Raw genomic sequence first — 15,127 nt, forward strand, 5'->3', positions numbered from 1 at the left:
TAGGGTTACTCTAACTTGATTACTTTCAATTACTTTTGGATTACTCCAATACCAAATATGCTAATAAAAGACAAAAGAAACTAAATATGAATAAAATGATGACTCACAACACGTGGCAAGCTTTCTCTCCTGGCTTTGATCTCCGGCAAAACTAACATAAAATGCAACAGAAACGAAATGAAAATAAATCCAAACAGCTTGCCAACATCATTTTTGCCGTTCCAGGTATTCCGTTACTCTCCAAGCCCGCACAAAATTTAGTCATTTTATTCATATTTAGTTTCTTTTGTCTTTTATTAGCACATTTTGTACTGGAGTAATCCAAAAGTAATTGAAAGTAATCAAGTTAAAGTAACCCTACCCAACCTTGGAGATAATGTATGGGTGGATTTTGTGTTGTCATATGAGACAGCGATTATGTTGGAGGAAATGCGGAACCTTTGCTTGCTATATTTCATTCCCACCCGGGGTATTTTCACATTGCACACCGCAATAAAAACACAGAAATAGCTTCTTTCTCAACCATATCAAAAGTTGCGCTGTATTCTAAATCGTTTCTTTTACTGGATGTGAGGTTTTTTTGTTTTGTTTTTAAAAATGGAAGACCAAGATATGCAGCTGAAAGTCAGACGAGGTAAGTTTCATATATTTGTTGAGCCTATTTACTCGATTAGCAATAACGTTCATTTTGGGGAGCTAGCTTAGCTTGAATTAGCCACATTTCTAGTGTTGTGAATTTCAATTTCTCATTTTATCTTTCTATATACAGTGAGTGACAAGTTCACGGAGAGTATGTACGTCCTGGCGAACGAGCCATCTGTGGCTCTGTATAGACTGCAGGAGCACGTTAGGAGGTCCTTGCCAGAGCTGGTGCAGCACAAGGTAAATGATGATGCCCTCAAAGATCCTTAATGTCAATTGCGTTTTCTTCCTTTTACAACTAATTGCTAAAGATAATGTATGACACAGTGTCTTCTGTGTATTGCACCCTTGTATTGTGACTACTATTAATTCATACTTGTCAACCTCTAGGGCTCCATGCCCTTACAAACTGTCGTATTTTCCCTTCAAAATACAAGTCAAGTCATTTTTATTTGTATAGCCCTTAATCACAAAGAGTCTCAAAGGGCTGCACAGGTTATTACACAGACTATTTTTAAAACTATTATTACATCAGCCCCTGATCTGGAACCAACATGAGGGCAAGGAAAAACTCAAAAACCTCAACATGAGAAAATTAAGAAACCTTGAGAAGGGACCGCACATGTAGCATCCCTCTTTCAGGATTACCAGACAGCAAAGGATGTTGCAATCACAAATAATACAGAGATATTGTCCACGAAAAGTATAGGTTATTCATATGCTATAGAGTAGACGTGTGTTTTAAGCTTAGATTTAAACATTTCCACTGAGGTTGCAGATCGGATCTCAGGGGGGAGAGGATTCCACAGCACCGGTGCCCGAATGGAGAACGCTCTCACCATTTTTTTCAAACGTGTTTATTTATGTAGTTTAACTTGTTATATTGTACATGTGTTTCTGTATATCATATATATTGTTAATTAACATTTTGTTTTGGATAGATTGAGAAATGAAATTGTGAGAGCCAGAACTGGAGTAGTAGTGGAACGGAGCAAGCGTGTGGATAAGAGAGTAGTCTGTTGGTTTGGACACATGGAGAGGATGGATGAGGAGCGAATGTTGAAGAGGATCTACAGAGCAGAAGTCAATGGAAGGAGACCAAGAGGAAGGCCGCGATTGACGTGGATGGATGGTGTTATGAGTGCTCTGCAGGAAAGAGGTCTAAATCTAGTGGAAGCTCGAGCTCTTGTTGGTAATAGGAATGAGTGGAGAGGTGTTGTGAAAGGATAGTGGGATGTTTGGACGCGTTCTAAGGGATGGTCAGGGCACCTGTATGATGCGGCAGGGGTAAACCAATGAAAGCTGTTGAACAGAAGCGTGTTGTGTCACCCTGACCTGTTTTCTTGTGTCCTGTTTCATCTGGAGGGACGAAAGCATGACCAACCTAGGTTCCTAACTTGTTTGGGTGTTTAGGCATTTGGGTTGGCTTGGGTCCAAAAATGTTTGTGTGTTTTTTTTCTATTGTTTTCCCCTTTTTTAATTTTCTTTGTTATTGTATGTGTTTGTCTTGTTGTCCGTCACCCCTCTTGAGGGATATGACCATGGTAGATGGATAACATTTTGTTGTGAGATACTGAGTTGCTCGACATGAATGAGGTTTATTATAAAAAAAAGTTCAAAAATTAAGTAGCTTGGATGTTCACTGTAGAAGGAAAGTACATGCAAATGTAATTAAGTAGAATTTACTTATTCAAATTATGAATTTTTGGGCAGCACGGCGGCGCAGTGGTTAGCGCTTGTGCGGCACAGTTCATGTCATGGGAACCTGTCGTGGGTTCAAATCCAGCTCCAGACTTCCTGTGCGGAGTTTGTATGTTCTCCCCGTGCTTGCGTGGGTTTCCTCCGGGCACTCCGGTTTCCTCCCACGTTCCAAAAAACATGCATTTCAGGTGAATTGGTCGGTCCGAATTGTCCCTAGGTGTGAATGAGCGCATGAGTTGTCTGTCCCTGTGTGCCCTGCGATTGGCTGGCAACCAGTTCAGGGTGTCCCCTGCCCACTGCCCGGAGATGGCTGGGATGGGCTCCAGCCCCCCCCGCGACCCTAATGAGGATAAGCGGTACGGCTAATGAGATGAGATGAGAAATTATGAATTCATTTTCTGCATTAAATTATTGTTGGTAATATAATGATTAAAGGGATAACCACAAACCTGTCTTTTTTTCAGTTTCTCCTTTTATACTTACTTCCTTATTTTCTCAACTTTTTTATACAACATAATAATTCGTAATATAATGCCTCAAAGCAAGTGAGCCGTTTGAGACCCAGCTCTCTTTAATGAGTTGAGCCGAAAAAGCCGGTTCTCTAAAAAGAGACTGACTTCCTTTCGCTACACAACTACCACAGAATGATGCATGATGGGAAATCCCCAAGCGGCAGAGGCATGCGCACAGTAGCATCAAACCGCTCGCTTTGTTTGCAACGAAAAAAACCGATACCGAGATAGAGGCAACCGCGGCGAACTCGTTTGCCTTGATTGATTTGCTGTTTCTTGATAGTTGGTGTATACCCATCATTGACAAATTTGCGTTTTTAGTCAGGGATTCTAGCCAGTAGTGAGTTAAGGGAATATGTCATATTGGTAAGCAAAAACTCAATTTCCATCATTTCTTCCTTAGACGGATATGCAGAGCTGGGAAGAGCAGAGTCAAGGAGCCATCTACTCAGTAGAATATGCATGCAGGTTTTTAATCACAATGCATGGATATTATTCTATGTTTCTTGCTTATCTTCATTCCAACACTTCCGATGATCTGTTGTTTCTGCAGTGCAGTAAGAAGCATGGCTAACAGCGGTATGTATTTCAAAAACATCGACAGCCTCCTGCGGCAAGCCATCAGCATGAAGGAGCAGCTCAGCAACTCTCAACAAGGGCGCAGGTATGTCACCAGTAAGGATGTGGGTTCCACCATTTTTTAGTTTATCGCCCAATCATTTCTTCCTTTTTTTCTGTTTTTGGATCACATTTTCCCTGAATTGTGTTTATTGTTCCCTTCATTTGATTGCATTAAGTTTGCATGATGCCAACCCTTCACCCAGTCCCATTGTTGCCTCTCCACAAGCATCATCCACCTCATCTTCATGACAGCTATATCCAAGGTCAGTGGTTCCTCCTAGTTGCTCGCAAGTGAAACACAGTTGGGTTTTTTTTAGCTATTTATTTCAGTTTGGTGAAATCATTCGATGTCCTAGAACAAAGATGGCAGAGTTTACACATGTTTGGTAAATACTAAAATACAACATCCATGACCCACAGTTGGGAAATCCCAACCATTCGTCACCAACTTGATGCCCATGGTCACCAGGTTGCCCACTAAAAACTCCTGATTAGCGTCATCAATTTTGGCATTGCTGGGTCTTTGTGATTTTCTTGGAAATGGTATTGTAATTCTAACTGGCATTGGATGTCAATGACATGATCAGTCTCTTGAAATGGATGATAAATTCTTCCTAAATTATTTTGAAGATAAGCCTATAAATCAGTCCTCATAGAAGGCAAATGTTTTCGTGGTTGAGTTTATTTTAAAGCCCCAATGTGTAATATTTGACCACTAAATGGCACTGGCAGCACGGCGGAGCAGTGGTCAGCGCGTGTGCGGCACAGTTCTGTGATCAAGAGATCCAACCTCCTGTTTGGAGTTTGCATGTTCTCCCCGAGCTTGGGTGGGTATCCTCCGGGCACTCCGGTTTCCTCCCACATTCCAAAAACATGCATGTCAGGTTAATTGGCCAGTCCAAATTGCCCCTGTGAACGAGCGAGCAAATGGTTGTCCCTGTGTGCCCTGCGACTGGCTGGCAACCAGTTCAGAGTGTCCCCTGCCCACTGCCTGAAGATAGCTGGGAAGGGCTCCGGCAACCCCACGACCCTACTGAGGATAAGCGGTGCAGATAATGGATGGATGGATAAATGGCACTGTGTTCTCTGGTACGAGCGAGGACCAGAGATACACGGCAGTGTGGCGGCAGAATGCCGGAAGAACATGGCGCTGATCTAAGAAGTGATTCCATGGTGAAAAGAAATACAAATTTCTGAACCTATGATTATTTTTTTTTAAATAGAATAATAAACATGACACTTCATGCCCATTATTCTAATTATATTTTTCTTCACCGGATAAAAACTTTTGTGTGCTACTAAGGGGCACCTTAACACCTCTTCTAATGATTCCAATGTGGTAACAACATGATACTAACATGGTAACAACATAGTAATAACAAGCTGTTGTTATAGAAATGCATATTAAACTGGTAGCTCTCCTGGCTTTAAATTGTTGATGAGCCCTGTCATAAACTTGAATATCAAACAATAATTTTCTCATGCATTTCCTTACTGAATTCATGCCAACCTTTTGACATTAAAAAGTGGTAGAGTATATCGCCCACTCTATTTTCATGCGCGAAACACAATCCGTCCCCTGAATATTTATGAAAGAAAAAAAAGCAATTGCTTGTTCGAAACTGGATATGCCAAGCTTTCACCAAAACTGAAATCTATCGTGATCGTTGGAGTAGTTTATTTATGCACAAAGACTTGGTATTTAAAATAAAGCAAACGTAGATTTAAAATACTAGTCTTGAGTCAAGATTTGTTGTTTTTGTTTGAATTTGAAAAAGTGGTTGAATTAAGAAAAAAAGCGGTAGGAGTTTTTAAGGGGTGCAAAGTAGTAGTCTCACACGTGAAGCAGCAAGATGAGAACTACTTTTTGTTACTAATTAGCGCTAAGGGCACAAAGATTGATATGAAAATAGTTGTTTATTTTTGTTTTCTCATGTTTGGAATAAAGTTTCATTCAAAATAGCAACTTAGCTAGATAGCTTACTAAATAGCTAAACATTAGCTTGATCATTAGCTAGAAAGGTAGACATGCAAAACTAAAATTGAGTTGGCTAGCTAGCTAAAAGGGTAAAAAGCCAACTTAACAACCAGATAGCGAGAAGATAGAGAGCTAGCTAAAAAAAGGCCAAAATTTACCTTGATAATTAGCTAAAAAGATGAAATGTCAGCTCGTCAACAAAAAATGTAAAATGCTTGCCAAATAGCTAAAAAGGCAGGAAGATGGCTAGCTACAAAGCTAAAAAGGTAGCCAGATAGCTAGCTAATAAAAACCTTTACATTTATTTTGCTCATTCACGTTATAAAACCCCAAAATTGGAATTTAGTTTGTTGCATTTCCTGTGAAATAAATAAACAAAAAGATGAATAAATTGTTCAATACATGAATAGATTCTCGTTCTAATTTTTTAATTACCATAATTGCTTAAAAATAGTTATCAATACATGAAACCCATAAACTGGAATTTATTTATTTGAATTTCTAAAATATCCACATTACTATTTTGTTACCAGGTTAATTTTTTAAAATGGGGTGAATAGACTTAGTCAACCAATGAAAAATAATTTTACTAGAAATGACCCAGAACTAGTGAACGTTTTTCAGAACAGGTCCGCGGGCACCTCAACTGCCCTCAGAAGGCACCTGGTACCCCCGGGCACCACCCTGGAAACTCTTGACATAAAACATTAGTGTTGGCAGGTATGAGCCCGTTTAGTTGATTTTCTGTTGTACAAATGGAAACTAGGACACGAGTTGATTACTTTTGCAGCCTGTGACTATATATTCCAGGCAAAAACATAAAAAGAAAAATATATGCATTTGTGGATAAGCAAATTATAAATAAATTCCAGTGTCACAGCTTATGTACCGTATTTTCCGCACTATCAGGCGCACCGGGTTATAGGGCGCACCCCCAAAAAATAGTTTTTGGTCCTATATTTTCCATACATAAGGCGCACCGGATTATAAGGCGCTACAATGGGAATGTGGACAAAACAGTCAGATAGTTCAGTCCAACTTATTACCCCCTTAATATTCCCAAAGCTTGCAAAAAAGAAAATACGTGTCTCTGACATGTACGGAAACAGTGTCTGTACGATGTCACTCAAATGCATCGTTCCATCATTCGGAAGGTTAAAGTCTTGGGATTCAAGAAATGCCAAACATTTCTTAGTTTCCATTTTATCTTTTGCCGGCAACTGTGTGGACAGCAAAATTAAGAATTTTATTGTGCAGGGAAACGGGGTTCTTTACTGTGCATATGACAATAAACACTTTTAATTGAATTGGGTTTAAAATTAGACTCATCACAAAAACATCAAGATCGTTCCAAAACAAGATACCGGGAAAATATAAAGCCGCATAGCTCACCTAAGTTCTCTTGCAGCCATCACGTTCAATAATGATACGTAACCATGGTCTTCTTACAACCGTGAGTGTAGTAAATCCAGGAGAGTCAAATATTTACAAATACAGAATAGTAAAAAATGTTTTCTCTATGACGTAGTGCAACCCGACCTGTGATTCACGTTCATCTTTTTCGGCCAATTGCAGGCTCTGTTTCGCCCCTTTAGCCTATGCGAGCCTGTAAATGATAAAAAGGATCCGCCCCCTTTACCTCCGAATAACTTTAGCCAATAGTGACTGATTCAAATGATGATTGACACAATGGTTAGGAAATGAAACGCCGGTATATAAATCCCAGCATACACCGCGGACGACTTCGCCTTCGGGGGAAAATCGAGTCGGCGGCTGCTTGCCTTAGTTGCAAGACTTTGCGACTTAATATTGATCCATATATAAGGCGCACTGTATTATAAGGCGCATAGTCAGCTTTTGAAAAAAATAAGGCTTTTAGGTGCGCCTTATAGTGCGTAAAATACAGTATCTTTAGAGCACAATGTAATACAAATAATACACAGTAAATTATCACCAATGGATTGATTTTACGATCAGTGAAAGGGGATATATGTTTCCATTGGCTTCTTTCTGGGATAAAATAAAATATTGAAACTTTCTTCATCAGTTCCTGTCACACAAGTGTGGAGTCTTTTGCCGAAACCCCCGACTTGCGCGCCAGGACACTCCTCATCTCGTTGTTGACGCCATTCCAGGGTTTCGCTTTAAGTAACATCGAATCAGAAGACAAGCTTCTGTGCGAGGGAGAACAGCTTCCACCTCTACTGTAGCCGTCCATGTTGCCCAACTGGCTTTGTGGCTCGTCCCCAACGGAGGAATACTCCTCCTGCAAGGGCGTCTGGTGTCTGGGACTGCCAGAAGGTGTTAGTGACATGTGATGCTGGAGATGCGACTGTCTTCGTGGCACTCGCAGTTTGTCCACGCCGATTTTTAGCTCGCAAGGCCAAGACACGGGACTGTCCTCGCTGCTCCTGTGCTCATTGCGGAAGAGATTTTCGAGGCGGTTCTCGCGGCCGCGTTTAGCCACTTGGGAAGCCTTGACGAGAGAGTGGATCACCAAGACCAAAAGGATCAAAATCCCAGAGGCCAGGATGCTAGCGCTGGCGATTCCCGTCTCCGCCTCAAATATGAGGAGCATAAAAATAGACATAGCTGAAAGAAATGAGAAAAGGGAGTTGAAATCTTGACACCTGGCGTAAAAATGTGAACAATTTTCTGATCAGGGATGGGGAACATATGGCTCGCGAGGAAGGTGGGGCTGTTTTCATAAATAAATTCACTTAACGCATTTAGGCCATGAGCAATGTTCCCTCTAATTTTCCTTACGGGTCTGAACGTTCACACAAAGTCGGTGAGCAACGCTTGTAACAACAGTGAGCAACAGCAATCCCAAGTGTGGCAACTAAGTCATTTTTATACATCAAGTTACATTTTGCTGAGTTTCCGGCAATGCAAAAAAAAAATCACTTTTGAATGAATTGACTCATGTATTATTGCAAAGGTTGTACGGCCTTCAAACATCATTTGTTTTACAACAATTCTTTCACAAGATTTCCATTTCTTTTTTTCCTGGTATCTTTTGTCGCATAATACTAACATTTTTGGGGGCTTATTTAGTCGGTTTCACAATACAGAACTGTATTTAATCACATTTTTTTAGTGGAAGTACAATGTTGGCAACTAGATTGACTTGGTATAATTGGAAATTGCTTGAATGCAACACAAACCTTTTCTTCGTTTTCCCTGTTTTTTTTCAATTTCTTTAAAAAATCTCATTGTGTTTATTTTTCCTCGCTGTAAGATTTGTCTTTTTGTTCTATATTTACTTTTTTCTTTTGTTTCTTTCTTTTCTTTTTTCTGGCTTTTTTTCTGAATGTTTCCTTCTTTTTTCTAATCCTTTTGTTTCTTTTTTCTCAGCTTTTCACTACTTTTTCATTTTGGTATTTTTTTTCTTTTTTTGTTCTATTGGTCCTTTAAGTCATTTTGAGCACATTTTACATCATATTTGGTCGTGTAGGGATTAAAGAAGCAAAAACAACCCGAAGAGCCGCTTGGGACCCGAAAGAGCCGGTTCTTTTTAGTGAGCCGAGCCGAAGAAGCCGGTTCTTGAAAAACTCTACTGACTTTACTCAACTTCGTTCTCCTCAACCCGTGTATTTTGACCTTCATGCACTGTAACTTTGACTTAATTTGCTTCTTAATTAGCAATTTTGAGCCCTGATTTTTGTGAGCTTGGCTAGATTTTCTTGTGCGCGGAAAAGTTCTGGGTAGTGCGCAATTGCGCACACACGCAGTTTACAAGGAACATTGCGCTGGATAGATTTTCTTGTGCGCTGAGAATGTGAGGGGTGCGCAATTGCGCACGCGCGCAGCTTAGAGGGAACAATGGCCATGAGTGCAACACTGTCTTTAAACCACTAGCGGAAGGAGCGCTTGAGCACTCTTCTAACTCTTAAGGCTGGTAAGACAAAATGTTATTAGGATTGTTTTCATATTTCTTAGCCAATTAAATGCATCAATATATACATGTGAGTGTGAGCTCTGCCTTCTACCATTTCCAAGTTAATTTATGAAGCGCATAGTTTGAGCAAGTTAAATGATCAACAATACAAATAATTGTAGATTTCAAATATGCTGAAGATTCAGATCTATAAAACGGAATGGAGGACTAATTATGACAACTCTGTTCCCAAGGTTAGACCTATGATTATGTCTTATCCTGAAGGTAAAAGCATCCATGTACTTCTCGTTTGCAATATATTTGTGACACCTTTTCAAAAGAACTCTGCTCGCACCTTGTTTTGAAACCACGACAAAAATGGTGGTCAAAATGAACCTCAACAATCTTAAAAGATTGCAAGAGGGAGACAGATTTTAAGGGGTATATTTATATTGATATTGGACACAGGCTTTGGCATTATTATTATTTCAAAGGTTTTATCAAACATCACCCAGTAAATAAAATGTGCTGAAGAATTAGATTTTGCCTGTCATGTCATGTCATGTTTTTTTGTATAGCCCTTAATCACAAGAAGTCTCAAAGGGCTGCACAGACCGTGGACTATTATTACACCATCCCCTGATCTAAAACCCACATGAGGGCAAGAAGTTTTATCTCGTTATTATTTATTTCATGAATAGTGCAAATAAGCCCAGCACAATAATGACTTCCACCTTCTTTGTTTCAAAAAATTCACATTGGAATGGATGGAACGACGGTGTCCCTTTTTGGACAATTCCTAAACGTACTAATTCACCATCTACCATAATAAAATCTGTTAAAGTGAAGTTATGAATGTAATTAAAACATCCAAGGCAATGTATTGATAAAATAATAATCGTATCGATTGGAAGGACATTCTCAAGTACAGAACATTACGCAAATTTCTCACTTCTTTGGCTTTCTAACAAGTTTAGCAATTTCAAACACCCTCACCTGATTCTCAGTGTATCAGATATCAAAGACCGCGGCCATAGAGGCATGATCTGGTGGAGCATCACTGGTCCATTTTTATTTCCTCTAAATAGTGTAATCCATACCCAAAGTCGCTGCCATGTTTGTCTTTTTGCTTGCTGTGGCACTGGTTTTTATTTGCAATTGACAACAGTGCCATGTACTGGTCAAATATTACACAGTGGGGCTTCAAAACGATAACAATGCAGGTCAAAAAAGTTCCCAAACCCAGACTTAGATTAATGGATTAAAATTGTACTGTGCTCCAAACTAAAAGCTTTCAGTTTATTTGTCTTCTAACGCATTTTTTTATGTGCAGAAAAAGGACAATGGATCCAGGTATGACGAGGGATGCTGGAGAGAAGCACAACTCTGGAATCTGACCACTCCTCCTGGTTTTCCGTCATTTTTGCATTGGATCGAAATGCAACGTAAAAGGTCCTAATCCCCTTCACTCCCTAGCACATTTCCCCAAGGCACAAGCCGCTCAGTGGGACCGAGTGACCCAGCGCTGCCAGGTTCGGCTTTCAAAAAAACTCAAGTTATGGACACTGCTCAAAGGGGGCATTGTTCCCCGAAGGTGGATGGATCAAAACTGTGACTCCATTTCGCTTAGAGAAAACTTCCCCGCAGATATTTTGGAAACTGTCTTGAAAGGATGTATCCCAATTGTTTTAATCCTAATTTGTTGCGTAGGATTAACACAATGTATCAAATAATCAAGCTCAGCGATTAGGAAATGTATACAGTGGGACCTCGCTACTTCGCGGTTCCACGTTCGCGGGTTCAGAGCTTTGTGGGTCTAAAAAATAATAATAATAAAATAAAATAATTATCATTTTTATTATTATTATTATTATTATTTATTTTTTTTTAAGCATTTTTGAAGGGGCGTCGCTACTTTGCAGATTTTCACTTTTCGCGGGTGGTTTTGGTCCCCATTAACCGCGATAACCGAGGGATTATTGTATTGTGATTATCTGTTTTAGGCAGCACGACAGAGCAGTGGTTAGCGCGCGTGCGGCACAGTTCTGAGGTCATGAGATAGAACCTCCTGTATGGAGTTTGCATGTTCTCCCCATGCTTGCGTGGGTTTTCTCCGGGCACTCCAGTTTTCTCCCACATTCCAAAAAGCATTTATGTCAGGTTAATTGGCCCTAGGTGTAAATGAGCGAGTGAGTTGTCCGTCTTAGAGTGTTGGCAATCAGTTCAGGGTGTCTCCTGCCCACTGCTTGAAGACAGCTGGGATGGGCTCCAGCACCCCCGCGACCCTACTGAGGATGAGCGGTGCAGATAATGGATGAATGATTGACTGGATGCTCCAAACGGAGTTTCTTCGCCCTTCGACAATTCCAATAAACATTCCGAATTTGAAATAATGGTGGTAACATGCGTGCGTGTGCAAGGGAAGTATTTCTTTGTTTTTTTTTAATACCTGCTAAATAGACTGCAACTCCCAGACAAAACAAGCCGATGGCCACGTGTCGCACAGCTCTACTGCCAAAGAGGAACCAGTCTGCTCTGCAGAGAATAATGCCATGCAGTGAATTACTTCTGCACTTAAAAAACAGTTTCTTCAGTGTACATCTACAGTATTCTTCACTTTCAAAGCTATTCCGACTGTTTCACACATTACCGAGGACGGGAGGGTCTAAACGCTCGACTCGTGAGTCGTGTGGGAAAAAATACTCAAGGGACTGTAAACCGATTATAGAATGTAAAGGATATTAACACATAGGGAGGCAAAAGCATTAAAATAGTCTTTATTGTCACTGATTAAACACGGTAGTTTACATTGTTTACAACTCGGTGAGACTTGAAGAAAAATTTAAAAATAAAGTTATTTGGATACAAAGCAGTGTCTGAAATAACGTCTGCCCGGATGCCCCGGGCGTACAACTTACAAAACGTCTCCGCCCGGGTGGCTGACAACTTTTTCAAAAAAGAAAAAAAAAATCTTTCGTTTTTATTTTTTTATTCTTTCTTTTTTTCAAATCAAACGTTTGCTTTATTCCGATTTCGAAATCTTAGTTCGGTTTGGATATTTCGGAATTTCGGTTCGTTTGGCAATTTGCACACTCGGCAGCCAATCAGAAGCCTGCATCAAATAATTTTGTGCTTCCGGACTCTCCCGAGCGTTATAAGGTTGTACATTTGCATATCATTTTCCAAAGTAGACGCACAGAGAACACAAGAAAAATGGAGAAGTGGTGAGGAATCAAGCCGAAACCTTAGCCCCAGAAGAAATATTCAAAAGAAGCTGCCAAAATGGATGACGCTACAAAACGTAAACGTTCATTAAAAGCATCGTGGAAAGAGTTCACGTGGCTTGTAGCAGACAACGGAATGCAAACATTGCATGAATGAAGATGAGTAAATACAGGTACATACTGATGGCAGATGGAAAACAGCCATGTCATATACATGCAATGAATATTATAAGTAGATTTATAACAAACTTAATTTTAAAGTGTTTTTCAGTTATATATTCTGATTATCAATCCTTAATACTTTGCAACAATGTTTTTTTTTCCGATGAGTCGTCTTATTGTGTTTCAAACTGTGAAAAATGGGGCAGGCAACTTTATGGCTGGGAAGGCTACTTTTCAGAGTCGTCTGCCCTGGTGTCCGGTTACTTTTTGTCATGTGTTTCAGACACTGATACAAAGGCAGTATTTACAAATTAAGGCTTGAAAAAAAATAGCTAACTAACATTAGCAGCAACATTGTGCACAAATAAATTATTAATATAAAATTTTCTATACATTAAGATATTTTTTGCAGTGGGATACTGCCAATTCTATTGTATATTGAAATATATTCAATGGAGAAAAGGAGTATACATCAGTAACTCTCATCTAATACCACTTTTCACAACTAAATGGCAGAAATGATCACTCTTCGTCTTTTTTGTGGTTTTATGCCCTCAGATGGGTTTTTTGTGCATGGGCGATTTAAAACCGGGATGAATGTATGTTATATAATATAATATAATTATACATATGTATATATATATTTCCAGATCTTTTATTATCATGACTTAAAATTCATATACAGTTAACCCCCGTTTATCATAGAGTAATGTCCCAAATAGAACCTGTGATAGTTGAAATCAGTGAAGTACAATGTAGAAATCTTGATTTGTGTACAACTATTATACAATTGAATAATATACACTGAAACCAAAGGACAAACCCTTTTTACATGGTCAAGTATTTGTTTAACACCGGGCTCAGTAACAGGCGGCTCATTAGCTCTTTGCCGCTCCCTAGTGGTTTTCTAGCACTATTATAAAAATGTTTGATAATGGAAAATGATCTGCTTTCCGTTTCCAGAGGAAAAGCATGACACAAACATTTTTAATGACTGGTAGCATCAGCTCAAAATTGACTTTTGGCTTTTCTTGTAGAAATGTAAAGAATACTAAATTAAAATAAACAGTTAAAAATGATGGGGAGATGTCAAGGCGAATATGACATTAACATACTGTACACAACTTAACTGCTGATCTAGATTTTACATATACTGTAGGATTATTTCTCTTGTATGTATATCTGATTTGTTATTCAAAATGCCTCGTTATAAAAATATGATTGCATAAGAATAATGCGAAAAGTGTTTGGGTTGTCAAGGGGACGGGAAGTCCTTTTTCCTCCTGTTATGTCAATTGTCCATCAAAGCTGTTGATTTTCAATTTATTATAACCTAGTATACGATGAACAGTGGAAAAAAATAAAAATATCAATTATTTCCATTGAATAGTAATACATACAGTATATATAATATATATTTACACAGTATGTGTTGCCTACTATAAGGCTTATCTAGAGCTTTTATTTTTGTGGCTCCAAACATGGTTTTTTTATGGACCAATATGGGATATTTCAAGAAATTGGGTTAAACATTCCATGTCAGTCTTTAGTTTTATTTTTCACAAATAACTACTTTATTGTCAAGTGATGATTGTAATCACCAAATGTGGATTGAATACAGAGATTGTTAAACCATTCCAAACGCAGAACACGATGCACGATGCAAACTAGTGAAGTAGTGGCACCGCGAAAAGTGAACCGCGTTATAGCGAGGGTTCACTTTATCGAGTGTTAAACAAAAATTTAATGTTACAAACACGGCACCGTTTTTTGACAAAAACGCAAAATTGTGTCATATATAACTACACTTTTTTAATGACAATGAACCAAAAAATACGTTTATATTAAAATTAATCTTTGAACGAAGGGGACCTATATTTTTAAACGCGCGTATGAATACAGCTTAATTGCTAGCAGGTGACGCGCTTCTTGTTAAAACTAGCCGGGTCTACTTTTTAGACAAAATTGTAATTGTACTGTTCATAAATTCACACTTTTTAAAGTTTTACCTTTCGGTGTCCGGTTCTCCTCGACACACCTCAGTGGAAAAGTAGCCATGTAGGAGACAACCCACCACCGAATTCAAGTTTAAGGTGAGCGACAAAGCCGAAAGAACCGTGGATATCGGCGAAAGAAAGGCCCGAAGGTGAGTTGGTACCACCGAGGCGCCGAATTCCCTCATGGCCTCTTGTTGGGGCTGAAGCTGGAAGATTAGAATGACCGATAAAACGGACATAAAAGCCGATAGAATCCCCATTAAAGACAACAAAACAACAGACCGCTGACTGTAATTTTGCGCCATCTTCTAATTAAATTTAAAAGCGAAAAAGTAGTTTTGGGGGGGGGTGTTGAAGTCATATAAAGTGCGCCTGCGTGATAAATGTGGGGTTTCCGAGGGTACGTGAAC

The 15,127-nt window shown here is 39.3% G+C and overlaps 3 protein-coding genes across 7 annotated transcripts in view; 2 read left to right on the top strand and 1 right to left on the bottom strand.

Moving 5' to 3' along the window:
• The first annotated feature begins 478 nt into the window (after window positions 1-478).
• Window positions 479-11,198, top strand: borcs8 (BLOC-1 related complex subunit 8). Of its 2 annotated transcripts, none has more exons than XM_088349176.1 (5): window positions 479-634; window positions 770-882; window positions 3,259-3,323; window positions 3,409-3,519; window positions 10,668-11,198. In XM_088349176.1, exons 1-5 carry the CDS (start codon window positions 598-600, stop codon window positions 10,729-10,731), a joined length of 390 nt encoding a protein of 129 aa, XP_088205302.1. In that variant the 5' UTR covers window positions 479-597; the 3' UTR covers window positions 10,732-11,198. The 2 variants fall into 2 exon arrangements, with proteins under 2 accessions (XP_088205302.1, XP_088205301.1); XM_088349175.1 differs by lacking the exon at window positions 10,668-11,198 and adding an exon at window positions 3,653-3,739.
• Window positions 7,366-15,043, bottom strand: tmem221 (transmembrane protein 221). Its single transcript, XM_088349177.1, has 3 exons — window positions 14,730-15,043; window positions 11,784-11,869; window positions 7,366-8,046 (listed from the first exon to the last, which is right to left on the bottom strand). Exons 1-3 carry the CDS (start codon window positions 15,020-15,022, stop codon window positions 7,508-7,510), a joined length of 918 nt encoding a protein of 305 aa, XP_088205303.1. The 5' UTR covers window positions 15,023-15,043; the 3' UTR covers window positions 7,366-7,507.
• mef2b (myocyte enhancer factor 2b) overlaps window positions 14,649-15,127 on the top strand; it is a 29,957-nt gene continuing 29,478 nt past the window's right edge. For all 4 annotated transcript variants that reach the window (XM_088349168.1, XM_088349172.1, XM_088349169.1 and 1 more), the window contains exon 1: window positions 14,649-14,866. The gene's annotated coding sequence lies outside the window, so the exon portion shown is untranslated. The remainder of the gene's footprint in view (window positions 14,867-15,127) is intronic.

Source organism: Urocampus carinirostris, chromosome 12 (assembly GCF_059441175.1).
Source record: "Urocampus carinirostris isolate Australia breed hairy pipefish chromosome 12, RoL_Ucar_1.0, whole genome shotgun sequence".
Taxonomy (NCBI): domain Eukaryota; kingdom Metazoa; phylum Chordata; class Actinopteri; order Syngnathiformes; family Syngnathidae; genus Urocampus; species Urocampus carinirostris.

What these genes read in the sequence shown, in the direction of transcription:
- borcs8 (XM_088349175.1), top strand. Translation starts at nt 598, where the DNA reads ATGGAAGACCAAGATATGCAGCTGAAAGTCAGACGAG. An exon ending in GCAGCTGAAAGTCAGACGAG is followed by an intron (nt 635 to 769) that starts GTAAGTTTCATA and finishes TTCTATATACAG; the next exon opens with TGAGTGACAAGTTCACGGAG. An exon ending in CAGAGCTGGTGCAGCACAAG is followed by an intron (nt 883 to 3,258) that starts GTAAATGATGAT and finishes TTTCTTCCTTAG; the next exon opens with ACGGATATGCAGAGCTGGGA.
- tmem221 (XM_088349177.1), bottom strand. Translation starts at nt 15,022, where the DNA reads ATGGCGCAAAATTACAGTCAGCGGTCTGTTGTTTTGTTGTCTTTAATG. An exon ending in GGAGAACCGGACACCGAAAG is followed by an intron (nt 11,870 to 14,729) that starts GTAAAACTTTAA and finishes TATTCTCTGCAG; the next exon opens with AGCAGACTGGTTCCTCTTTG. An exon ending in AGTTGCAGTCTATTTAGCAG is followed by an intron (nt 8,047 to 11,783) that starts GTATTAAAAAAA and finishes CATTTCTTTCAG; the next exon opens with CTATGTCTATTTTTATGCTC.